The sequence below is a fragment of the Gigantopelta aegis genome, chromosome 10, assembly GCF_016097555.1.
Source record: "Gigantopelta aegis isolate Gae_Host chromosome 10, Gae_host_genome, whole genome shotgun sequence".
Taxonomy (NCBI): Eukaryota; Metazoa; Mollusca; class Gastropoda; order Neomphalida; family Peltospiridae; genus Gigantopelta; species Gigantopelta aegis.
The window spans coordinates 35,082,189-35,110,086 of record NC_054708.1 but is presented as its reverse complement, the minus strand read 5'-3'; the positions used below and the strand labels follow the sequence as shown (position 1 = coordinate 35,110,086).

The 27,898-nt window shown below is 35.1% G+C and overlaps 1 protein-coding gene across 3 annotated transcripts in view; it reads right to left on the bottom strand.

Moving 5' to 3' along the window:
• LOC121383256 (zinc finger protein 652-B-like) overlaps window positions 1-27,898 on the bottom strand; it is a 104,126-nt gene that overhangs the window by 12,470 nt on the left and 63,758 nt on the right. Inside the window, exons 4-6 of one of the 3 annotated variants that reach the window (XM_041513159.1) lie at window positions 9,665-9,863; window positions 6,030-6,134; window positions 248-4,683 (exon numbers count right to left, since the gene is read on the bottom strand). The exons of 1 other annotated variant lie outside the window; for it this stretch is intronic. In XM_041513159.1, coding sequence (XP_041369093.1) covers window positions 3,815-4,683; window positions 6,030-6,134; window positions 9,665-9,863 — 1,173 coding nt within the window. In that variant the 3' untranslated portion in view covers window positions 248-3,814. Of the gene's footprint in view, window positions 1-247; window positions 4,684-6,029; window positions 6,135-9,664; window positions 9,864-15,928; window positions 17,936-27,898 lie in introns of those variants that run through there. One more of the 3 variants, XM_041513160.1, reaches the window with a different exon arrangement.

Below are 27,898 nucleotides of genomic sequence, written 5' to 3'. Positions count from 1 at the left end.
ACGGCCTTTGTTACACCAGTTGTGGAGCACTGGCTGGGACGAGAAATAGCCAAATGGGGCCACCGACAGGGATCGATCCTAAACCGACCGCCTATCCAAAGAAGAAAAATCCAGCAACAGTAGTCCAACAATTCACTGTAATGGTGTTTTACACCAACTCCAATCCCCACCAGAATGCCACATCTAAATGAATAATGAATATGAAGAAGTTGACATATTCACTGATAAATTGATTACAAATAACAAGAAGCTGCAACATATTTTATTGACTAAAAAAAATTACAAGGGAAAGTAGATATATATATATATACTAGTAATTGTAAGAGTTGACTATTTTATAATAACAAGACATATACACATTTATATATATATATATTGGTTATATGGCTAACTGATTACAGATTCTACATCAACGTTTATATTACATGCAGTGCTAACAACAGTGTAGCTTTAACAGACTCCATTATACCAGGTAATAGTGGTAGATCTAGATGAAAGGCCACATGACCACCATCACTCAATTAAAACAATTGCTTGCAACTTGATCTTCAAAGTGTTGGAGTTCAAATTTACAAAGGTTTTTGTAAGTCTTTGATGAAAAGTAATCATAAAATATCCAAAATTCAATTTCAGAGAATCAAGAGAATGTCTATGCCCATCAGTGATTGGTGTTTTCACATCGTTTCACTTGAAGATGATTCTGGATCTACCACTAACGTTCACGTCATAGCCATATTGTTGCTGTACAAAAGGTAAAAAAATAAACTAATTTAGCAACCTGAATGGATATTCTTTTTATGGTCTGACAGACAAGAAAATGAAACAGTTCTAGGCTTGTATTTCACACAGAATAAGGAGAGTACTGGACAAGAGAAGATGATATTTCCCGTATGTGAAATTTTATTATAATTTACTCTTTACAATTGTTATGTTTACAAAGACAAATGGGCCAGAAAGAAGATCACTGAAAGAACTATATTACTAAGGGCAGAAAGTGGATAAATGATCAAGTCCCTTTAAGCTACAAATATTCAACAGAATGAAGTCAAATTTCTCAAATGAACTAAATAACCCACATTCATAACAAACATATAAACTTCATTCTACATACTGATGGTCTGTCACATTGTTAAACATGGTTTATTTCTGATACCTTTGGTATTTGACAACAATTGTAAGGTAAGCATGCAAAGATATCATGCTATCTATTACATTCAAATAAGAAAAAACCGGATATCAAAGATTACAGATCAGAAACATTTACACAATACTATTTCAGCTTACATTGGTGTATATACATGTATAATGATGTGTATATCAATAGAGAAAACAGGAAGAAGTAAACATTTAAAATGGATGTATAAGCATAATTATCAATGGACATTGTTGACTGGAAAATCCACACAAAAAAAATCACCAACTGAATCAAGTAAGGTAGCATGCAAGAACCTAAATGTAAAACTAATACAAAATGTGTACACCAAATTCAAAAAACAAAATTAAAGGTTTTTTTAAAGGTTTTTGTACATTAATCCCTTCACCAATAAAAAATAAAATAAACAATTTTCCCACTCTTTTATCTTAAAATTAAAAAAGAAGGAAAATAACATAAATGCCATTTAGTGTGACTATGATTCAGTGCACTCGTTCAAGAAAAATAAAACAAACATTACCTTTCAAAATTATACAATATACAGTTAATTTCCGTTACATGGACATGTAATTACATCTATATATATTAGAAAAAAACAAAAACATCAACATGTTAATTAAAGAAAATAATAACAAAAATCAGTATAGATCCTAAAAATAAGCCCCGTAAGAATTGGGTAGCTTTGAATTCAAACTAAACTAAACTAAACTAAACTAAACTAAACTATCAATATTATGCCAATACTTAAACTTAACTTGGTTTTTTTTAGCTATATGCTTATAAAATGAAATTAAAAACCCCCACCCCAAAACCCAAAGTTTCCCAAACCAACAACCCCACAAAAAAAACATATTGTAACATGATCAATATATGTCAATAGAAATACTGTATCACAAGCAATAAAACATTTCCCAATGGAGTCGCAGCTTTTCTTTTAGTTAGTAATTTATTCTCAGTGGTCCTGTCTAAGATGTATTCAACCAACGTACAAAATGTGACACAATGCGGAGCAGATTAGATCCTGCCTACTCTCCACTGTATGTTCCTATAATGAGACAGAACTTCCCAGGTTAGATGTCCTCCAGTGCATAATCAACAGTGCTTATTCAATGTGGAAGCCCAGTAAAATCTGGGCCCCGTGTTTATAAAACGTTTAGGGCCCAATTTACAAAGCTTGTTTATGTCTTGTACTCATGTAACTACATACATTTACAATGCTTAAACACCCACATCTAAGAAAAACAGGCTTCATAAATTCAGTCCTTGGAGTCCAGACTCCCATCTTTAATGACATCACACCTATACAATTTACATGGTATTGTATTGGCATTAGTGTATTAGACTCTATTAGAGTTTGAGTCTAGACTCTAAACGTTTTATAAACACCAGGCCAGGTCTGTTACAGAAGTGCTCATTATGTGATGCTGGAAACAACCGTTTTGTATACATACCCACCTGCTTCACGGTATCATTTTGTATTTAAACATTAACTTTATTATAGAATTATTAACTACAACCTATACAGTTTAAATATACCCATATGTGCTCGAGAAAGTGTTCGACCCATCGGGTAGTTCAACCTATCCATTCAGTCAACATTGTGTACATGTAACTCGGGACTTTGTTTATGATTCGAGAGTTGCGGTGACTTCAACCCTTCCAAGTTCAACCCAACGAGATTCTACAGTGTTTTAATGTATACTTTGTATCCCCAACAATGAGTAAACAAATGTTACTCCTACTGTTGTTTTCATTATAAATGCCACAAAGCATCTTATAAATATCTACACATGTTCCAAAGTTTATTTGAAATACAAGGATGACATCATTATTTATACACAACACATTTTTAATCCTTTCAGTACATACAACACCAAGCTGCAGACAGGGAAAGTCGTATGAATTATCTTACTATTCAAGGGAGTTAGCTCAGGGTAATTTTTTAGTTTTAGCTAAAAGCAATTTTAATGTACCATTTTAAAAAAAATTATAAACTTAAAATTTAGTCTGTTTTTGAAATTAAAACATATGTAATGTGATCTCCTTAGAGTGAACTACAACATTTCACTTTTTACTTCTTTTTTTTTTGTCTGGTTTAAAATTTATTGTAAAATTAACTTTTAAATAAAGTATTAATACGAGAAAATGCAGCTGACCCAACAGACCTAAAATAACAAGAGCACTTCCCACTGACACCAGGTGATCGGTTCTGTAACAGCCAGTGATACCGAGATCACGATTCTCTCCATGTTATTTCCACTTTATTCACTGCACTCACATTCATTCTTAGACTCACTTTCCATTAACACAATTACATGTGCAGTTTATTTGATTTTCCATATCTGCATTGGTTGAAGATACTTTAAAGCCAGAAGTAAATACTTCACATTATCACATCATGGTGCTGAAATATTCAAGTGTGTAAAAATCATTCATCCATCAACTTGTTTTCAGTACACTGCAATCGCGTTTATGAAAAGTGTACTATTAAACTCACTTTTGGAAACGCGTGTGAAATCAAGTTAATTGAAAGTGGGCCTAAGAGGGGAGGAGAAAAAACAAGTTTTACACCCGCAATGAATTAATACAGTATGTTTTTAACTGAACAAATCCCTAACATGACCTCTCCACATCCCTGTCCTCATACAAAAACAAACATTTCTAATCATCATCAGGCGGTTCAGTTTTTATTTTTATTTCTTGTGAATCTACTTCCGCTTCATCAGGGTTTACTTCTGGTTCATTTGGTTTTTCATCGGTTTTCTCAGGCTTCACTTCTTGTTCACTGGGGTCAGCTTTCTCTTCAGTGGCTTGTACTTTGGTTTCGTTCAGGTTTACTTTGGTTTCGTTCAGGTTTACTTTGGATTCGTTCGGGTTCACCTTTGGATCATTGGCATTACTCTTCAGTGCTTTAAGGTTTGCATTGGGGTGCTGCCTGGAGATGTGGTTGTGCAGTGCCCCTCCACAGGACAAGATGACCCCGCAGACAGGGCAGGTCAGCTTGCTGGGCTCGCTGTGGATCTTCTGGTGTTCCTTCAGGTACTTTGGCAGCTTGAACGTCTTGCCGCACTGTGGACAGCCGTGCTTCTTCCCCAGCAGACCGCACACCTTCTTGTGTAGAGACAGGTGACTAGACTGGGAGTACGACTTGGAGCACTTGGTGCACTTAAACGGTTTCAGACCCTGGTGGCCGTGCATGTGTCCCTCGAACTGGGACCGGTAGTTGAAGCCTTTGCTGCAGAAGGGACAGATGAACCTGTACTGCTTGTTGTGCTCGTCGATGTGCAGCTTCAGTCCGTACTTGGTCTGGTACTGTCTGCTGCAGATGTTGCAGATGAATCGCTCGCCCTGGTGCTTCACTGCGATGTGACTTCGAAGCTCGGCAGCCGTCCAGAACTGGCGGTTGCAGGCCTCACAGTGAGACATCGCTCCCATGTGACTGCGTAGATGGCGCTTCAAGCTGTCCTTCCTCGCAAAGGTTTTGTCACACTGAGGACATTTGCTGACTTGTACTCTATAAACCCTATCCACTGCAAAGAACAAACAATAGTTCGGTATTTTTACTTTGATACATTATGAAGTCACGTTTTCCATTGCCGATACATTTGGTGATCAAAGATGAAAATAAAACCATGTTTGTTTATTTATTTAATAAAATAAAAAAGTAAATATAAAAAATCTTACAAAAAAATTAGATGATGATGATAGTGATAATAACTGGACATTGTCTTGGAATCTTCAAGTATTTAATGGACAAAAAAAAATATAAAAAATCTTTCTACAACAAAATGACATTTATCATTCTGTTGCCAAAATAATCAATGTTTTATCACAAATATTTCTAAAATTAAATATTTAAAATTACACAAAAACATTTGTTTCCTTTTAAAAATTCCATTAAGGAAACCATGCTACCATCCACAATTTCCCAAACAATAGGTTATTAAAAACAATGCTTCAAACTCATTATCCATACTGTTCCTGATACACTCCCCCACTGAATTCCGCGGCAAACATTTTAAAATTCCGCGGTAAAATTTGACATATTCTGCGGTAAAATTTGATGAATTCTGCAGCAAATTCTGCAACATATAAAACTGAAAAATAACACTTAAAATTAAAATTAGATGTTCAAAATGTTACAGATTTATTTAAAAATCGCGAAAAAGCAGACAATTTATGTTTTAAGCAGACGGGTGCTTCCGGAAGATTGAATCATTAAAACTTGAAATGGAAACGATATGGAAAAAAACCCTCCTGTTTTTACGCTTACGGATTCTTTGTTAAATGTGATTTGTGATTAATAAATACTTAAATATTGTTGCTTAACATCACGATTCCAACAATCGATACTTATATGTTAATATAATTATTTTATATTAAATAGAATGGAATTGCTGAATCCTATTTCGTATTTGTGGAATCTGTCAAAATGTAATTACAACCCGTCTTCGTCGGATTCCGTAACCTACGCACCGAGCAACAATCGGAACATCTCGCCACAATCCATTGCGCTCTATCTTGTGAGAATTTCCGATTCAATGATAGAAATTAAAGGCTGGTTCCAAACGCAGGTTACACAGACTAGTAACTGTGAGGCGGTTTTAGTCCAGCCTGTAATAACTTAAAAGAAAATAAACAAATGATTTATGTTTCTATTTATTACTGCATGGAAAGTAAACACTATTAAAATTCCATGTTTAACACAATTCAGAAACATCGAACATTTTGCGGTGTTTAAGACAAATTCCACAGCCTAAAATTATGAATTCTGCACGTGTTCTGCACGAATCGCGGAATTCAGGAGGGACTACTGATATTGCTTACTTTGTACTCAATACTATTTGAGGCATTTATACAATGATGAAAACCTCACCAATGCTTTCATGTTCTGGGGAGTCTTCCACGGAGGTTGGCACATAAAGCGTCTCTACATCCTTCTCATACACATGTGTGACACCAAGTCGATCCACATTAGTATCTGTAACAGTAGAAACAAATAAAAACCCGTAACTATTTAAATATGCAATAAAAACAGAACATACAATGTATATTCATGTATATGTGTAATAGACTGGTCCTAGGCATATTGGTTATGTTAAAAATTATCCTTGCTTAAAAACAAATAAATTAACACAGTTGACTGTATTGTTATAGGTTTGATATTATTCACTAATGTGCTAGCTTTATTAAATTTTAGTACAAATAAATAGAACATAATTCCATTGAAATGAAGTCTTACCTACCAGGAACAGGTCTGGTGCAAACAAAAAAAATTCATTTTTTTTTTTTTTTAATTTGTGATGTAAAGTTCATGCTTATTCTGGTTTGGTTAAAAAAAAAATTAACCCCCCCCCCCTCAAAAAAACCCACGAATCTAAAACAGAAAATAAAATAAAACATGACAAGAAAAATAATTCATTTGAAAAATAACAAAACATGAATTAAAATGAACATCTAAAGTTGTAAACTATGACCTTTAGTAAGTTTCATTGATCTTTCATTAACTTGAGAAACACTACATACAGTGTTAAATACAAAATACATGTATAGCTAAATTGTAAAAAAGTAGAATAGTTTAAAATGATGCAGATTCAATATATTAATTTGTTGTCTTTGTATACAAATTCCTATCCCTTTGAAGAGAGTAAATATATGGGGGGCAGGGTGTGACCATCTTGGAACATTGTTGATTCAACTGCTGTATAGTGTCTACTATATGGTAATTGCAACACTTAGTCATAAGAATGAGAGAAGAAACATACAGCAAATATACAAATTTCCCACATACCACAACCTTTAAATATACCAGTTATTGGAAGAAATTAAAAAGTTTAATGGAATCTTGCAGCATTTGGTTTAATAAAAAAGATATAGATATATAATTAAAATACAAGGTTGATCAATTCTGAGAATTGCAGCTGGCTGCTTTTAAGAAAATTCCACAAACTAGATTAATAGAACAAAACAGGAAAGCAAATGGTAGTGAAAACACTGACCTACCTAAAGAACTCTTTTGGTATTTCAGCCAATCACAGCACAGATTCTACTTTCCACCTTGTACGTTGCACATCATTCCGTAAGGAATTTCACCATCATGGATTTATAAATGAAATTTAGCAGCATTTAATCATTGCTTCAGTATGACCGATATGAGGAAATGAAAACAGACTTATTTGAGGATGTAGTTAAGTGGTAGAGTGCTCAAATGACTTGCAATAGGTCCTAATCACTGCAGTCCTCAAATAATATTTTAAAATCCAATTAATGCTCTACAGCTGGAATATCAAATGCCTTGCTGTATAATATCCTGACTGGGAAACTGCATATAAAACATCCTTTTATCAAGCATCTCATTAATTGCAGGTGAGAAATTTGAAATAAGCTAAATGATGAAAAGCCAATGTGGGAAACATTCGCCACTTTCCATGTGTGGGTGAGTATGAGCTGAGTGCTAGCAACAGCCTGCATGTGACAGTCAGGGCTGTTTTCTGTCAACTGGTAAGAGTTGACTGTGGGTAGAGCAATGTACTTCAATAGTAGAGCACATGCCTGGGGTGTGATGGGTCATAGGATCAATTGTCCTTGATGGATTCAGGTTTTGTTTTTATCTCAATTAGTGCACTGTGTTGTATATAGGAAAGTGGAAATCTAAGATTTTGGTAGGGGAAGCCTATGCCATGGCAGTTCTCTCTCTCTGTCTCTCTCACTCTGTCTCTCTCATTCTGTCTCTCTGTGTCTCTGTCCCTTTCTTTGTATCTGTGTATCTCTGTCTGTCTCTCTTTGTCTGTCTCTCTCCCTCCCCCTTTATATTGTTTCAAAACTAAATGTTGCAATTTTTATGTTGGACATCTAACAATGTTCCATTTCTTTTTATTTGAAGAAATTCTGATGAAACCTTAAATGTATTTAACTTGAGTTGAATTTGTTCCACTGGGTCAGTAGTTAACTTGCTACAGACAACCAACCAATGAACCAAATGAAATTTGTTGATGTGAAATAAAACATACTCAGTTAAAACTCTTTCTGAAATTTTAATAAAACTAAAATGGTTTGTTTTTCTTCATTTCTGAATATAAGTGATACATGTATGTATTTTTAATTAGAGCTAATGAAATACACAACTTACACAATTACGTTTTTATTAATTTTGTTTGATTTTTATTATCTATTTCAATACAAAATCATAACTACATGATTGTAACTTTATACCTCACAAATGTTTGTACTACTCATAAAGACTACAGAAATGTTACTTATAACCTGAGTCATAACCTCCACTGCAGAGTTGTCTTCCCGTGCCGATGTATAGCACTGCATCAATACATGGAGAGACCCCCACCCGCCTAGTCGAGCTAGACCAATCCGTGTCCGGCATCCTAGATCAATACTAACCAACCCCAAACAGCCTTGTATAAGGCAGTTAATACAAGAGATTACAAGAGAGAAAAATAAACACAATTTACAAATTACAACACGTAAATATGAAGTTTATCACAAGAGCGAAAATAACATGACCAACAATGAAGGACTGCAGAATTGAAGATGAGGTTGATGGTCTACCCTTTGTGCAAATGTAGTGCTATACATCCGGCAAGGGAAGACAATTCTTCAGTAGAGGTTATGACTCAGGTTGTATATAATGTAGGTTGTGCTAGCACAGTAAGTTGAATAAGACTATATTCCTTTCATAACATCCAAGTTAATTTGAAATAAAAGAAAGCCAAATTCACTTTCTTTTAACAACATAAATAGTTCCTTGACTCAGAATAATAAAATGAAGTGAAATAATATCCATGTTATTCGAAATACGAAGAAAAAAACAAATTTCAATTTCTTTTCTAAAAATAAATAGTTCTCGGACTTGGATTAATAATAAGATAGAGTGAAAACTAGCACTAGACCAGTGACCTACTAGTATGCCAGACAAAAGAAGTGTTATGTTTCATACACATTAACAATGATACATTCTATTCTTCAAGTATTGCCATTTGGCCGTGTTAAAGAGATGTGTGGACTACCGATTCCTGTGTCTGTCTTCCATGTGCTCGTGCAGGTTGTCCAGGGTGAGAAAGGTACAACTGCACAGCTTACATGGGAAGGTAGAGTCGGGGTGTTTGGCTAAGGTATGTCGCTTTAGGGTCATTCTATAGGAGAACGCTTTACTACAGACACTACAGATATATTTATCTTCATCGCTGGCATGTTTTTGTGTGTGCCGTGCCAAGTCCCACTTATTGTGAAAGCCTTTAGAACACACTGCACAATGGATCGTACACTTTCCGTGTGTCTGGCTGTGCAGTCGGAATCCGCTTAATGATTTGTATTGCCTTCCACACAGTTCACAAACAAATCGCTTGTTTCCGTGCATTATGCTCTTGTGTTCATTTAGGTCATACTGACCGCGGAAACACCGCCCACAGGCCGGACACAGTTTGTCATATCCAGAATGCTTTTTCATGTGACGTGCAAAAATGAATTTAGACTTTGCTACAACTCCGCATCTCTTACATGTCAAATGTGAACCGGAACTTGTATCAGGACCATCGTCATTCTTTGTCTCGGGGATCTCCTCTGGGGTGGGTTTCTTTGGCTCAGCCCATGCTTTCTCGCTGCCACCATCATCATTACCGTCATCATCATCAACAACGTCGTCGTCGTCATCATCATTGAAGGTAATTTTCATAAAACTCCCATCTTGCATTTCACTCTGAAAAGAATGACAAATGTTACATTAACAATCTACTTTAAAGAATTTGTTACTGAAGACTCACATTTTAGCATATTCTCACAAAAACTATCTTACAATATTGATGAACATGCACACCTTCAAAGATTCAAAGTGCATGCTAAAATGGTGTATGCTTATGTGACCCCGGGAAACATCTGAAAATTAAATATTTCCTACACAAACACTGACAGTTTGGTAGACAGAAGTCTGGTTTAAAGCTGATGTGAACACAAGAAACATCAACACAATACCTTGGTGCAAAATCCTTGAAATTTGCATCTTCTTCTAATGTGTCTCTTTTTTTTTTTTCCTTTTTTTTTTTTTAAAATATACATAGTTGACCATCATTACCTTAACAGTCTCATCTCATCAGGATATGGTTGAGAAATGATTGCATTGCATAATTTTTACTATATTTATTTCGACCATAATCTCAACTTATTTGCTTTGGTTCCTTCAACAGTTCTCTGTACATAATTGAATATTCTGACTAATTTCACCCAGCGCTGCATTCAGTGGATGCATGCCTGCTATTGTTTTTGAGAAATTAGCACATTGCACTGCATATGACAAGAGTGGAAACGTTCAAATCAAACAAAACCTATGTGCCAAACAGCCAAAGTATTATTGGCAACTCATATTTAGTTGTGTTTTTGGCCTAAATACCAAAATATATTCTTGAAAATTATAGACAACAAATTAATTCTTGAAACCAAATTTTCTAATCCTTTGGTAACTATCTCTATTAGAAAATACAATTGTATGTATTTGTTATTAAAACAACCATTCTGAGAGTACTGATAAAGCAATACTTGTCCCCTACTGGCCCAACAAGTTTTAATACATGTCTATCTGAAGTTAAAGGGGAAAAGGAGTAAATTGCCATGAAAGTCTGTTTTTGATCTGTAAAAGTACATGGTAAAGCTATATGCAAAATTTCATCTTAATATCTTGAGGCATTCCGAAAAAAACGTCTGGAAAACTATACTTTGGACAGAAGAACGGACAGACAAATAGACCGACAAACTGACAAACAGAAGGAGAGAGATGAAACCTATAGTCCCCTCTGGTTGGACAGGTAGGGGACTAAGAAGAAGTACACAGAATTAAATTTTTCCCATCCCTAGCCATGCAAGACAGGCATATTCCATGATGTCAGCCCATGTGGAATAAATCGGTCTTGCATGACCACATGACTTCTGTTGTTTGAGCTGATATTAACACTGGGTGACGTCATGTAAATGGCAAAATAATGCAAGAAATACTTTTTATATTTCATAAAAACAAGGAAACCTGAAATTATACTATCATTTTCGGTTTATACTTTTAGTATAAACCATTTTTGGGTACGATCTTTTCAATGGTTATGATTATTTTATTGTAAGATAAAAAATTAATAATGTAGGTTTTTCACGTTTTCCCAAAATGCTTGTTTTTCATCTACTGGATGGGAGAAAAATATTCCTCCATTATGTATCCATGTGGGACAGAGCTATTCCACCCTCGAGTAAATAATATGATGTCAGTGGAATAGCCTTGTCCCACATGGACACATATGAAGGATTATTTTAATCTCGCCTACCACAAACTGATTCAGGGAATACATAATATTATATAAATATATTGTTTTATTTATATTTTAAGTGTTTAACCATGCATCGAGATGAATATTCATGTATGCCTTGCATCACTGATCTATGACAAATGGAGCTAAATAACAAGATTGACTGTTGGAGTTGAACACCAAACTTAATGCTATTTCAGCCATTGAAAAGATACCTCTACCTCTTCTTTTGATTTCATCAAGGTGAGACAAAAACTCGAACCACCCAACCACCCACCCCAACAAAGAAAAAAGCCCTACAATAATGGAATAAAATACCATTGTGAAATGTCTATATTACTATGCAGTTCTTACTACTGAGGATCCAGGGAGATATGAACACAACACTGATGATCAACACTCAGTGTGTAAGGAAGCTGGTAGACATGTTCAAATGGTTACATACAAATATATACTGAGAGGAATAAATAACGCAATGGGTATTTCGCTGATATTTTCTTATAGAAATATTATGTCATCAGTATTAGGCATGCAGACAAATGACATACTGGTAACAACTGTAACTAAAAGAAAATATTGTTCAAATTGGTTTTAAAAAAAAAAAAATGTGGTTTAGAAAAAAAAGAAAAAACAACTGAGTTTTTTGACAATAAAACAGTAGTTTTTTAACATTACTTACCATGGTATATTAAAAAAAGGCAGAAAACACAATTTTTTTATCGGGAGACGGTAATGCACATGCAAAAAGATTTTCATATGAAATGCTGTATTGTAATAAACATACCAGTTATGCTTTTTGCTTAAAACTCATTTTATTATAAAAAAAATTCTGACTTGAACAAATTCCTCTTTCACTTACAATTATTACCAATATGTTACTTGTCCGCATACTTAATACATGTGATTTGATATTTCTATTTGAGATTATTCATTGAAATACCCATTGCGTTATTTATGCCTCTCAGTATAGAATAGATCAATGTAACTGCAAAACAGAATGACCCAAGCACATCCGTTACCAAATGCTCGTGAACACACTGTACTTGTTGTAGTATAGGAAACAATAGGCAGGGCTTCAAATAAAAAATAAAATATGGCTTGTTAATTTTTAAGAAAAAAAAATGTCCTGTAAGAAATAGAGCTTACTGGAAATGGGATAGCATGGGGTATGGGGAAGCTTTTGGGTGCTGTGTGAAAAATGAGAACCTCTGAGGTGTATTTTAGAGCATTATAGAAAGGAAATGTTTTATTTAACAACACACTCAACACGTTTTATTTACAGTTATATGGCATCCGACAATTGGTTAAGGACCACACATATATTGAGAGAGGAAACCCGTTGTTGCCACTTCATGGGCTACTCTTTTCAATTAGCAGCAAGGAATCTTTTATATGCACCATCCCACAGACAGGATAGTACATACCATGGCCTTTGTTACACCAGTTGTGGAGCACTGGCTGGAATGAGAAATAGCCTAATAGGCCCACCGACGGGGATTGATCCTAGATTGACCGTGCATCAGCCGAGCACTGTACCACTGAGCTATGTTCCACCCCAGCATTATGGAATTAAAAGAATCAGAATCATGAAGTAAATAGCAGATGAGATAGTCGTAAATACATGGATCTTTTCTAAAATTACTTCTAATGTTTGGGATGGATTTAGTAGGTGAACTTCTGCTGGACTGTTTTTAGCGTTTTGCATGCCACTATTTCAAGCCCTGAATATGGTCACTGTGGTCGTAGTCAAACGGTAATTAAAGTAAAATGTACCGGTATTTCATTATTAAATAACCATAAATGTAAGTCAAAAATGAAATACATAGCTTTCATAAAAAAAAAAAAAAAAAAAAAATTTGTTTGGTTTGCTGAAACTTTAATTTCACTTTTTTTTTACCAAATTCACCACTGCTAATAATTATTTGCATCCAACATAATCCTATGGTCATTTTAGGTAGTGTCCTATTTACCTTGTATTGTAGAACTGTTTTATTTTTTATTTTATCTTAGTGAGTATCCTATTTACTTTATAAGGCTGTGGCTCCTAGGTGAATCACTCAATGTTAAACAAAACAAACTTTTACTTTACTGTGCAAACCGGCATTTGTTAAACTCGTATCAAAATCTTGTCCAGTGAAAATAGGTTGGGTGACATCTCTTTAATCCTGTGCATTTTGTCAAACACCTTGAATCTGGTTTAGACAGTTAGAAGTGAAAGTTTGTTTTGCTTAACGACACCGTTGGAGCCCATTGATTTATTCATCATCAGCAGTTCTGACATAGTCTTGGAGAAAACTTGTTTACATTAGTAACAAGGGATCTTTTATATGCACTTTCCCACAGACACAACAGCACATACCACAGCCTTTGAGATACCAGTTGTGGGGCACTGGATGGGATGGGAAAACTCCAAAGCATCTCAGGCAAGTTTAGACAGAAGTCTACTGTACACGTTTATCATTTTGATGAAATTGATGGATGTACAGTTACAAACGATATACAGTTACAAACAATGTACAGTTACAAACTATGCTCTTGATATTGGCCATCTTGATCAATGATTACCTGCTGTTACAATTCACCAAAACATTCCTAATCTTGTGCTGAGATGTGTTATAATCTCCCTCAACACCCACGGCCCATAATCAGTTTAAGAGAACACAATGATAAGTCAAATATCAGGTTTATTTCAAACTGATGATTTATCCATTAACAACAATGGTTTTCATAAGTGTTTAGAAGCTAAAGTGATTAAAACTAGAGATAAAAAGTCAAACAACAAGAAACAAAAACGCTATCAATCGAAAGTACAATATTATCTTTTATTTGTGATACTCCATGTGTCTTGCCATCTCTATTCTACTGGTTAAAGACGTTCCACATATTTGACAGACAAGTGCACTTTGATGACTTCTCCTGTGCTTCTGGAAATTGCTGGGCAGTACCCTGTGTCTGCAGATATCACACTCCTTAAGCTTCATGGTGCCTTCGTTGTGGAATCTCATCTTGTGTTCCAGCAGGTTTTTCTTGTGCACATACGACTTCCCACAGCCATAGCAGCAATATGGCTTCTCGGCCTGTGGAACAACCCAAATTAAGTTAGAATTATTCATGTTCAACTTGTATCCACTTGGGTGGGACAAACAACCCCCTTTTTCAATGTTACTATTTTAAGAGTACTACATATGTCGCCTTTTGAGTTGGTAATATTTTTGACTTGGTCATAATTATGCTTATGGATTCTACAGATCATTAAAACATTGGTTAGATCTCTGCTTTATATAGAATGGTTAAAACACCCACAGCTAACACAACGTCCAATGGCTGTTTTTAAATTTTATTGACAGAAGTGAAAATCACACAGATTAAAACACAACCAGGTCATTAAATGAAAACCAAAATAAACAAACAAACAAACAAACAAGAAGAACAACAATCACCCCTTCCTCAAAACAATCACTTAATAATGTTATGTTTTGAATATTTTACACTCATTATGGCTTAATTTTAATGTTAAATTTTTTTACTTAGGTTTACCGGTAATAGAAATTCTGTGGTAATAGATATTCAGACTAAATCAGTTGTCGAACCAGGGCCCAGTTCTACTACCGGTAAGTGATATTACAGCTAAGATCACTTTACGTGCATAACTACCGTATGCACTTAAGATGATCTTAGTGCTAAGATCATTTTGTGGAACAGGGTCCTGGCCTGGTTCTTATAAAACTTTTAGAGTCTAGACTCGAGACTCTAATAGAGTCTGAGACGTGAACATCATGACAACACCATATTATCATATAAATTGCATGTGTGTGACATCATTAGAGATTGAGTCTGGACTCTCAAAGTTTTATAAGCACGGGCCCTGGTTCACAGGAGTAAACATATGGGTGGCATACAAAGACTTTCAGAATATTCATTTATACCTCTTGTTTGATAATCCTTAAAATAGCATAAATCATCATACAAAATTGGCTAATAAAATTTCTGTAGAAAGATGCAACCTCACACACAAAAAAGGTCAATATGAATAATACTGCATACAATTATCTATGTAACAGGATAGTTTTTGAAATGTCATACTTATGTTGGCAATAATTTAAACATGTAGTGTAATACAGATCCTCTGATACCGTGTATTCATCATATCAATAATTTAAACATGTAGTGTAATACAGATCCTCTGATACCGTGTATTCATCATATCAATAATTTAAACATGTAGTGTAATACAGATCCTCTGATACTGTGTATTCATCATGTCAATAATTTAAACATGTAGTGTAATACAGATCCTCTGATACCGTGTATTCATCATATCAATAATTTAAACAGGTAGTGTAATACAGATCCTCTGATACCGTGTATTCATCATGTCAATAATTTAAACATGTAGTGTAATACAGATCCTCTGATACCGTGTATTCATCATATCAATAATTTAAACATGTAGTGTAATACATAGAGAATAATACATGAGTGGCCGTTAGATACCATTTATTTCAAAATGAGTTAATATCACAACAATCATAATAAAAGAACAGATAAAAGTACTTATATATGAAAAGTTTGTTTAAATACCATTAGGAATATCCCATTTGTTAAAACTGCTCATTTTAATAAGCCCAAATTTGTCATCATAAAGTACAAAATCAACCATTTAAAAACGAAGTCCTTCTTAATATTTAAAGTATGTAGGATCCAACCAAGAATACTCCGTATGAATCTTTAGCATTTTATGTTCAGTGGTTGTCTAAAAGTTCAACCTTTTAGGAAATTAAAACATATATATGTATGTATTTTAAAATGTGCAATTTTTTTTTTAACAATTTGACCATTATCCTTCCATTACCTAAAATGTAAAAAAAGTTCCCCAAAAGATGACAAATGAGGCTTTTAGTATGACATGTTAATCTACATAAAATTAAGCTTCTAATGTTACTAAATATGTTACTTATATGTTGAATTCTAGGTGGGGATCATTTTAGCCCTAACTTAACCAGCATCAATCACTTCAAATCTACGGTAGTTATGTGAAATTTATTTCTGATGGTACCATCACCTATAACTTTGTTCGACACTCAACAACCTAAAATGTTTAAATTCTACTGGAGGTGAGTAAATGCTTATAATGGTTGTTCTAAATTGCCACACAAAGGGCACACACCCTGGTGACTTACAAAGATGCACGTACGTGTATTTCTAAAACATATATTTTTTAACACTCAGTATTGTTAAAATTCTGACTTGCACCAAACAGTCACCTCAGAACACCGTCTTTAGCTTCTATCAAAGTCATGACAACCAAGAACTCAGCAGATGTACAGACAAGAATATTCTAAACAGAAAACAGTCAGTTTTAACCAAAATTAATGTACGTGGTTTTAGAAGACCATGCACCTTTAATAATATTTAGCAATATGTGTGTGCTTGAATTAATTGAAATTAAAAATGTTCATCTGAAAAGTTACATGTTGTATCTTTCTCCCTTGAGATTATATTTTGTTTTACACCCCCACCATATTAATCCAACAGTTCATAATTTCTAGCAATGTGTGTGCTTGAATGGATAGAAATTAAAATATGTTCTTTGTCTGGAATGAACATTCTGTACCTTCTTCCCTCAAAATAAGTGTTTTCAGTTCTAGACCAACTCCTCCATAGTGTTAACAGAATAGCACACACATCAGTTGTGTCGCCTGTACAGAAAAATACTGTTATTGGTCAGTCGTCTTTCTTTGGGGATCCCAGCAGCCTCTGCCATCCGTTTCATCATGTTTTGTATCCTTAGCGTGTAAGTTGGAACATAGCTGTACCAAATTCCGGTGGATTTCCACATCTGGTCAGGGCTCAAGTAGAATGGGTCCCTCGCATCCAGAAAGCGTATTGGACGGGTTGCCTTATATGTCTTGTAGAACTTGACAAAACATCGCGACGGAGTCATCTGATCCTCATACAGACGGGTGTCTGTGTCTGAACCTGGTAAAAGAGCCGATTTCTGCAGCTCCAAGTAGGCTAGTCCACCAGACTGGTTAAGAACGACATCTCCCCACCTCATAGCCTGGTGGTGTTTAGAGTTCTTCACCCTGAAGAAGAAACTGTTCATGAACCACATTGTGTTCAAAAGGGCGTCTGGATTGGCATCACCCAGCTGATCTGCAGCAAAGAACAATTCAATATCATCATCCGTGAGTGGCAGACACCGCGGCGTCAGGTTACCCTTGCCCAGTCTGTACAGTTCACTCTGCCGTGCCTTGATGAGGCTCCGGGAGCGGTGGAACTCGTAGTCTTTGGTGATGCAGAGCGGGTAACTGAACTTGCGCATGTGTCTCTCCAAACTGAAGTGCATGTTTTTCAGATATCTCGGTTCATAGTCATCGCCATTTTCCTTCTTCACACTTGTGAAGAACATCCCAAGCAGTCTGTCCAAGTCATGCACAGGGAGTTCATACATCTGCTGGTCCACTCCTTGGGATGTCAAGTAGTCCTGGAAATATATAACAGCTCTTGAGATCCTGCCTTGGAATAATCTCAAATGGTGCATTCAAAATACACATAGAATTACATGGTTCTTTGTAAGATTTTAAAACATTTATTGATTACTTTTAAAATGATGTTATTTCAACTAATTAACTAAGGATGGAGTCGGTTTCTTAAACATTAACATAGTTTTTAAGGTTTTTTTGCCAATGTGCAAATTTCACATCAATGTGTGTGTGTGTGTGCACACACACACACCTGCACACATGCATGTTCCATGTCCCTGAAAAAAGTTTTTTTTTGCCTGTCACTCGCACAAGTCTTGCTTTAAGTAATTCATTTCCTGTTTGTGCAATTAATTTAGGATATTATTTACATGGTCATAATGGGTTATGTAAACTGAAATGGGTCAACAGATTTAAAATATTTTGGGCTTAACCCATCAATGATTTATGCAAATTTTTATCTATGCATGTGAGTGTTGTGTTGTGTGTGCTGGTATGTGTTGTTTTAAATCTTTATCACAAGAACAATCATACATAATAATGTAACAATATTGGTGTTACCTCAGTACTAGTTTACATCACAAACTACAAACACAACTGTAATGTCATGGACATAGATACCTATACACAATGAACTCCAATGTGTACACCTTTTCCAACACCATGCTTGAAACATTAACCTTTATTTTATTTTATTCATTTTTTGAAAAAAACACAACAATTTTTAAATGAATGCCTTTACAATCTAAAGATTTATGTTTGTGCAATACAGAAAATGGTTTCTTCTTAATATCTAATTTAAGAACTTCAATATGGAATGTCATATATTTTTCACCATTATTCATGATTTACACAGTAACACCGAGTCTAGGGTCCCATCCCACGAAGCGATATTAGTGCTACGATCACCTTAAGTACATACGGTAGTTATGCACTTAGGGCTAAGATCACTTCGTGGAACATGGCCCTGAAAGCTTAGCTCAACCCTTGAAAACAAAACTAGGTCATTGATTTACACGCTCACAGTTTGGTTCAACTAATTTTAATACTTATTGAATCTTATTGAATTAAAATCCATCATGAGCCACATTGATCGATAAATGAAAACTTCAAATAATGCGATTGCATTTTCTCCCAGCGAAATCAATAAAGTATTAGATGAGCTTCTCCAAAACATTAAAACTATTTAATTTAGTCTTTGTTTCCATGCATAGTCTTGATTTAATACAAACTATTTTAGAAACAGATCAGCCACAACATGCATCGGTGATACTACATTTTATTTAGTGTATACAGTATTTGAAATTGTTCAAAGTGAAACTCATTCTAAAACCCCCAAAACAATCCACTTAAACCACTGCATAATCTCTGTGAAAAATCACAACTATGAACTTCTGTATGAGTTCATGTTTCCATTCAGCATGGAATAGCCCATGTGTAGAATCAACAGTACCAACATATGCCAGTTCTAATTTTAACCATAGTCTCCACTTACAATCACCATAACAACAGACCATCCTTTAATTAAAAAACTAGTTAACACAAGTTAATATGCTTAAAGAACACTCACGATTGCATATTCTGTTGATTAAACTAAAGTTTGTTTTGTTTAATGACACCATTAGAGCACGTTGATTTATTAATCATCGGCTATTGGATGTCAAACATTTCCATTAATACCAAAGGATCTTTTATATGCACCATTCCACAGACAGGATAGCACATACCACAGCCTTTGATATACCAGCTGTGGTGCACTGGCTGGAACGAAAAATAGCTCAATGGGCCCACCGACAAGGATCAACTAATGAAATATCCTCTGCATAATGCCAAAGTAACTGAGCCAGAGAGAGAACGAGAGAGCAGTATCTAATTTCTTCTTTATATTGACATTTGGTCTCACTCATTTCATTCATCCATTATTAATACCAGTTCAAATTAAATTCCATGAAAGTTAGGGTCCAGGGGAAACAACTCTTTTTTATGACAACAAACACTGTCACATTTGTCACCAATGGCAGGAGCAGTACAGTTAACTGTGGTATTAAAAATTAGATGCACTTTAAACTTCGACCAGGTCAGATGATTTTTAGTATACTGCTTGCTACCTTCATTGTTTTTGCTTGTATTCTAAATAAAGTTCAGATAATCTGACCTGGGAGTCACACTTCAGGACAGTGGATCTGGGCTCTGTTCCACGAAACGATCTTAGCACAAGGAACACCTAAGTGCATAAGTACCCTTAACTACTTAAGGTTATATGCTTCATGGAACAGGGCCAAGGGTAGAGTTCTCACACCGTAACACTGAGTTGTGAACCCAGTGCGTAGCAGTGTTGTTGTTAAAGCCCATGACCTAACCACTGTGCCACAGAGTGTGGAGGTCTCACTGGATGAACTGTGAGGATGCACTACAGTTGTGTGTCTTAAGGTGGTAGCGGAGTGATGACCTCCACCTGTAGGTCTCCCCACACACACACTTGTAGACCTTGCCTCCATGTTGACCCCGTTTGTGATTGTCTAGAGTGTTTTGATCAGTGAAGGTTGCTTCACACTGGTCGCAGGGCAACAGAGAAAGGGGTTGGCCTGTTCCTGACAAACATTCATCCAAGTGTTGCAAGAGAAATTTCCTGAAAACAAATGTTCTGCCACAGTTTTCACATCGTTCGTATCGCCGAGGAATGGGTAGGGGCTTTTGGTTCACCACCTTGGTCAGATAGCGTCTGTCGTAATTTGATAGACTATTGCTTCGATCAGCTGCACTTTCGACGACACTGTTTGTGTTATGGCTCAGACCATACAACCTGGACAGATCGAAGGACGAGATGGATTTCTTGTGGTCCTGAAACCCAAACAAGAAGAGTTAAATGGCAGACACGTACTGTGGCTCATAACACATGCTAAATTGGTTTTAATACACTCAGAGTAAACATCATACAGATGTATAACGCATATACGGTTACTGCCTTTACCACTATAAATATTCAACAGTCCATTATTCAGTCCACACATCTGTAGTACACATATCATACAGATGTATAACACATACAAGGTTATTGCCTTTAATATGCAACAGTCCATCATTTCATCCATCTATCTGTAGTACACATACAATACAGATGTATTACACATACAAGGTTATTGCCTTTACCACTTTAATATGCAACAGTCCATCATTTCATCCACCCATCTGGAGTGCACATATCATACAGATGTATTACACATACAAGGTTATTGCCTTTAATATGCAACAGTCCATCATTTCATCCATCCATCTGTAGTACACATATCATACAGATGTATAACACATACAAGGTTATTGCCTTTACCACTTTAATATGCAACAGCCCATCATTTCATCCATCCATCCGTAGCAGCAATATATGTTACTATTTTATCACCTCAACCAATCTTTCTTTTAAAGTGATGAAGTTAACCATCCCCAAGAAACAAATAAATACACAACCTATAAATGGACAAAACCCAAAATAATCAAAACTAACCAAATATTAATCTGAATGATTACAACCTACACAAAATAATTCATTAATCTATCCAAACTAAATCAGAAGTAAAGTAACACCTGTATTTCATCTTGCAAAAAACAAACAAATAAGACGTCCTCTAGGTGAAGATGTGTGAAGGGGAGATGTAGCCTAGTGTTATAGCATTTGCTTGATGCGCGATTGGTCTGGAATTGATCTCCACTGGGCTATTTCTCGTTCCAGCCAGTGCACCACAACTGGTATGTTAAAGGCTGTGGTATGTGCTATCCTGTCTGTGGGATGACGCATATAAAAGATCCTTTGCTACTAACAGAAAAATGTAGTGGGTTTCCTTATTGAGACTATATGTCAAAATTACCAAATGTTTGACATCTAATAGCTGATGATTAATAAATCAATGTGCTCTAGTGGTGTCATTAAACAAAATAAACTTTCTTTGATGTGTGAATGCTAACTCTGTATGACTGCCACATTGCCTCTAGAAGAGGTGCAGTGGACTGTATTGCCCCACAACTGGTATATCAAATGCTATGGTATGTGCTGTCCTGTCTAAAAGGAAGTGAATATTACTGCTATTTAGTACAGTAGTTTACATGACAGAAGTGGATTTGGTCTTTTACTATCTAGACCAAATATCCAAGTTGTACATTAGACAACTCATTCCAGCCAGTGCTCCACAATTGGTGTAACAAAAGTCATGGTAGGTACTATCCTGTCTGTGGGATAAATAAAACATTTCTTTCTTTTCTTATTTAAATTAAGAGTTCCATTCTTATCGTTTTTGTTTTCTGTTATATACATTTTGTGGTCAACCTATGTTGATTTTTACACGGTACATGTCAGTGGAGATCACTCTCTAAAGTTAGTAGTCACATGACCCTCTCAACAGTGTTGTATTTTTCACAGAATATATTCTGACATAGAAATTGTATTGAACTGCATGGAGTAATTAATGGTGGTGTGTAACCTTAATTGAAAGGGTTATAAAAACTTCAAAAACATTTTACAATTAGGGGATGATATCACTGTGTTTCATTGTTAACTACCAGGTATAAGGGTTTACCACAAAATCCCAATTTTTTTTGGTAAATCCGTATATAGTTAACAACGAAACACAGTGATATTATTACCTGTTCGGAGTATCTGTAAGAAATTTTATTGTGTTTTTATTAAAGAAATCCCACAAATCTTTAAAAAATTAATTATCTATTTTACAATGTTGTTTAAAATTACATTTAAAAAATCTAAAGTTATTTCCATCTTGTCTTCATTATTAATTTTACTGTCCCAAAAAGTATGTTCTAAACAAAAATGGTGCACTACAGATTGTGATGCATTATTTCTGATGAACCTGCCAATTTGGGAACACAGACTAGAAGAGCAAGATTACAAGACACATGATCACATTGACTGCTGTGATCGATCAGTGACCGTACCTTACTTGGGGTGGGTGGGTGTTCACTGCTGCTAACAGTGTTAAAATTTACAGTGGCACGAAATAATAATAAAATACATGTACATCTGGTGCCATTCAGAATTTTGACATATACTCAACAACGAAAGTTTAGCAAATATCTTTTAGGACGTCTAAACTTGCCATTGCTGAATAAACTTAAAAGAAAGCCAGGTCCTCCTGTTGTGTTAAGGCACAGGTTGATGAGTTTATGTTGTTTATAAATGGTAAACATTTCAGATGTGAATACTAATTAATAAAAATAAGTTAATTTATAAATGTTATGCCATTTCTTTTAACATTAGCAATACTATTGTTGTTGAGTATATTTTCAGCAATTTGATGAAAAAAAAATAGTTGTTTAGATAGTCATCAGTGGGACAACTACACTAATTTTGTGTTCAGACAACACCACACACAGTTCATCAATTTTAGACAGCTGCAGTGATGTATTTTGGCTACACAACTATATATATACAAATTTTCCAATAAAATACAAAACAAAACAATCGTACAACAATTTATTATAATTAAAACAAAAAGTAATTCTTACATCAATATTAAAAAAACCCAGTGTCTTATATAAAAAGGTTGAGGTAAACATAATTAAAATCAAGGGTAATATGACATGCATCCTCTGAAATTATTTATTTCTGGCCTTGTAAAAAGTCATGTTCAATATTTCCTCATATGACAACATAAAATGTTTCAATACCAAAAGTCAGCCCATTCAGCATTGCTCACAACTAAATATGCACCACCAACTCTTAAAATGAATCTGGAACATTTCCAAACTGTTGTTCCTTTTGATGAATTTTTCTGTGTTCATACAAACCACTTTTGGATGTGAATTTTTTCCCGCACACTTTGCAAAAAAGCTGGCCACTGTGGGCCTGCATATGGTACTCGAGTTCATACTTCTCCGAGAAGTGACATTTGCACAGCTGACACTGGAAGAAGTCCCCGGTATGGACTCGCTTGTGTCTGGTAAGGTGGTGCTGGTAGTTTGTCTGATATGAACACACAGAACACTTGAATCTTTTACACACATCCTTCCACATGTCCTTGTCATCAACTATTGATGTTAGGTATGCACTCTGACTCTGACTTTGCAGACCACCATGGAAAAAGTCCTGGCTTTCCATCACTGCTGGTGTGAGCATGGTGTCAAATTCAGTGTGGACTGGCGTAAGGTCACGGCAGACATCAATGCCAGTGTGGGAGTGAGTAGTCTGCGAATTAAATCCAGAATGCCGTGCATGGTGGTTCTAGAAAAAGAAAATTACAAACTGTAGCTCTAGTGACTCGGTCAATTGAGCCATTCTGGTTTTATGTAGTTAACTGTGAGTAAATCATACCAGGTTGCTGTTTTGGAGTTGTTTGAAAAATAAAACAGAAATAATGTGCAAATTAAACAAATATATATCAGGAAAATTTGGCTTAATAAATACAAAAATGGTCATAGCATAGCATAGCTTCTAGATGTAAACCTCTAGATCAGTCTCAGTAGAATATGCAAAGGAATTTCATAAGAAATTGTATTGTCAATCCTATAAAGTCCAGATAAATAATCCACTTTCTTATTATAAAACATATGTCTCACATGACTTCATAAAGAGTGTACCATAACAATTATTAAATAAGAAAGCTGCTATTAAAATTTGATACAACAAAGTCAATAAAGGTAAAATACATATCATTGTAATGCAGTCTTCACACCTTGTTATCTTTGAAAAGCCATAGTGATGTCCTAAGAAAGTCTTTCTCAATTTAACATGTATACTTTGCTATACAACACCATGATGTCAACACTTGGAAATATTCTCCTCAACACCTTTGAAAGACAAACCATCTTGAACAAGAAATGATTTCATTACCTGCATCTTTCTTCAATCAGTCTTCATTGTCTTTTTAACAAAACAGTAATCTACAATCACACCTAACAAGGCTCGTACATCCAAATGCATGTGCAAAGAATGAGTTCTTGAATAGAAAAGATGATGTACAGAATTATGATAGTTTGAGAAAAAAGGGCTAACAGTGAAATGTTTTTCATGTGAATACTTGTAGTAACATCATTTAAACTGTTAGATCTGCACTTCACGTTTAACAAGCAGCCAATCCACAGATGAAACAAGTCACAGGGTGTATTCTCTGAAAGATAGAGTACAGCTGAGTTGTTAACCACATACTCTGGAGAATTGTAGAATGAAATTCCATTGCATTGGTCTTTATCCAAACGTTCCCCCATCCTGTTCCAATGAAGCCCTTTTGTGGAACTTCTTAGTGCATCCTAGCTTTCGAAACCTCAGTGATTCCAAAACCATTCTAGTTTTCAAAACCACGATTATTTTTGCATAACTTTTCAAACAATTCCAGTTTCCAAAATTGCACTCATTTTTGTTTAACTTTTAAAAGCATTTGTTTTTATAAAGCTACGACTACCAAAATTGCTCTAGTTGGACTGGTTCAGCTTGTGAAAGCGTTCGTGCTCGTGCCACATGGTGATGGAGGTGATCTGTTTGGCGCAGTGTCTACACACCAGTTCTCCACTGTGGATCTTCAGATGAAGACGGAGCTCATGTCTTGCCGAGTAATGGTTGGTACATAGATGACACTGGAAGAAAGCGCCGGTGTGGATTCTCTTGTGTCGCTTCACAGCATGCTTGTATTTGCTCTGATAGGGACATTCGTCACATGAAAACATTGACGATGGTTCACGTGAATCCGACACAACTAAAATGTTTTTGCAATATCCTATTACTGACGGGTCCAAGGCATTGCCATCTAGGTCAGATCCTGCATTACGACTAAGATGTTGCAATGAACTCTGTGCTTCTGGCGCTATTAATGATGACGATTTGGAATCCTAGAAAACAAGAAAGGACTGCTGTACATTATTTGTGGCCGATTCATTCGTCATAGAGATGAAGGTAGACTGTCAGTATGGAAGTGTAACATTGTGGTATTTTTTACTATAAGACATTAATAATAATCAACAACAAGAAAAACTATTTAGTGCACAGACTAACTGAAATTACTCTGTCAGTAACTCTAGGAAACTGTTGCTATCGCATGTTCAGACCTTTTATCAACTAATAAAAAAACATCTGTAACAAACATTTAGAATGACTCTTTCCCATCAAAATACCACATGGCATTAACTGATATCAAATCCACACTCGGGTGTAATGAAATACTGAATACCCACTTACCTACCAGATGTTTGTCCATATAAACAAATAAATTTCCATGAATGTTTCAAATTTTATTCATACTGATACAAAAATATGACGATTAAAAATAACACAAGAATTAAACTAAAAATAAAAAATGCAAGATAGCAGCCATACAGCTTGACACCATTAGTACAACAGTAACACTGGACGCAAGGGAACACCAAAACGAATATTCAGTTTACACAACATCAGTAATACTGTTACTGCAATGACTTAGACAAAACGATATTGTATCATTTAATACAGACATTGTACAGAAATGATATGTTCAGCCTCTTCAATTTGGGTGAATCTATCTTAAAATAATGTAAAGTAATATGGTGCACACACAATGTAAAAAACAAGTTACAACATAATGCTTTCAAGCCAGTATTCAACATGGCTATTTACTTCTACAACAACTAATGTTGCAGGAGAATTTATAAGACCCCCCCCACCCCACACACACACACACACAAAACCTCTAACCCTTCCACACCCATATCTCTCTAGGTTTTCTCACTAGAGTGTAAAGAAAACGGGTTATAAAGCTGGGTAAGTGGATGTGTATACTAAACTTGATGGATATGATAATTGCAGGATTCAAACTTAAGAATTTGTATCCCACCGACGGCAATTTTGAGCCTGCCTATTTCAATTTATTTTTAAAGTATTATTCGCAGCAAATAAACATAACCGAAAGGTTATTTTGCTGTATGTGGAGATATTTCAAATGTACAAATGTTAAATACTGGCACCAGGTTTATACATTTTGCCATTGTTGAGGAGCTTTACCAACAGCACAAGATGTGCCATCAGTGATGCTCTCATTACGGCAATTTATATCTCAAAGGCAGCAATTGCCGTCGGTGCCGTCGTTAAGTTCAAGCCCTGTGATTATCAATCAAAAATATTTTGATTGTCCATTTAACATTTGATTTTTTTTTACTGAAATATTTCTCTTTTTAAAGCACAATTTTGAAATGTTTAAATGGTTTTAATTTTAATACCTAACATTTGACAATTAAATGTTTAGATATAATTGACTAAAGCTGTTGAATGTTAAAAGAGCACAGAAACAAACTCCAGGACATGTAATGGTGTTGTCTTTTCTTCTTTTTGTTTAAACAATATTTATTAACGTTTGTGTTAATGTTGGGGATTACCCAACACGCAATGCCTACATTTGACAATTACAAATTACAAAATAATACAATTGATTTAAAACAACAAGTAGACAGATAAACAAGAAGTGAAGATTGTAGGTGGGGAGCTTGTGTGTGTGTGTGTGTGTGTGTGTGTGTGTGTGTTTATTGTTTTGTCTAGTCTTGTCTTGTCTTGTCTTGTCCAGTCCAGGACTAGTGGTTTTTTCACATTAAGTTATAACCTGTATGACATGTTGAACAAACACACGTGAATGTTTATTACACTGCTCAAATCGATATAACTCAACTGATATGTGTTTAAAATCATAGTTCTGTCATGGAATAGAATCCAAAAGATATTTCAACAAAGAGTAAAACAGCATGTATTTGTAAATGAATGTGAAAACACATCATTCAAGGTATGGTGAAGATTCAGCATCATATTATCTATTATTGGTTTTCAGTTATAGTTTATCAATTGTGTGAACAAGGAACATTTTATTCAAGAAATATTGATGAACACTTTTCCTTCCAAAGCAAAAAATAATTGTCTGCTCTGTCAAACTTCCAATACAAAAAAAGATGAACACACATAAATAACCCCCACCGCCTTGAACCCCCCTTCAGCTAAACCAAATCAGAAC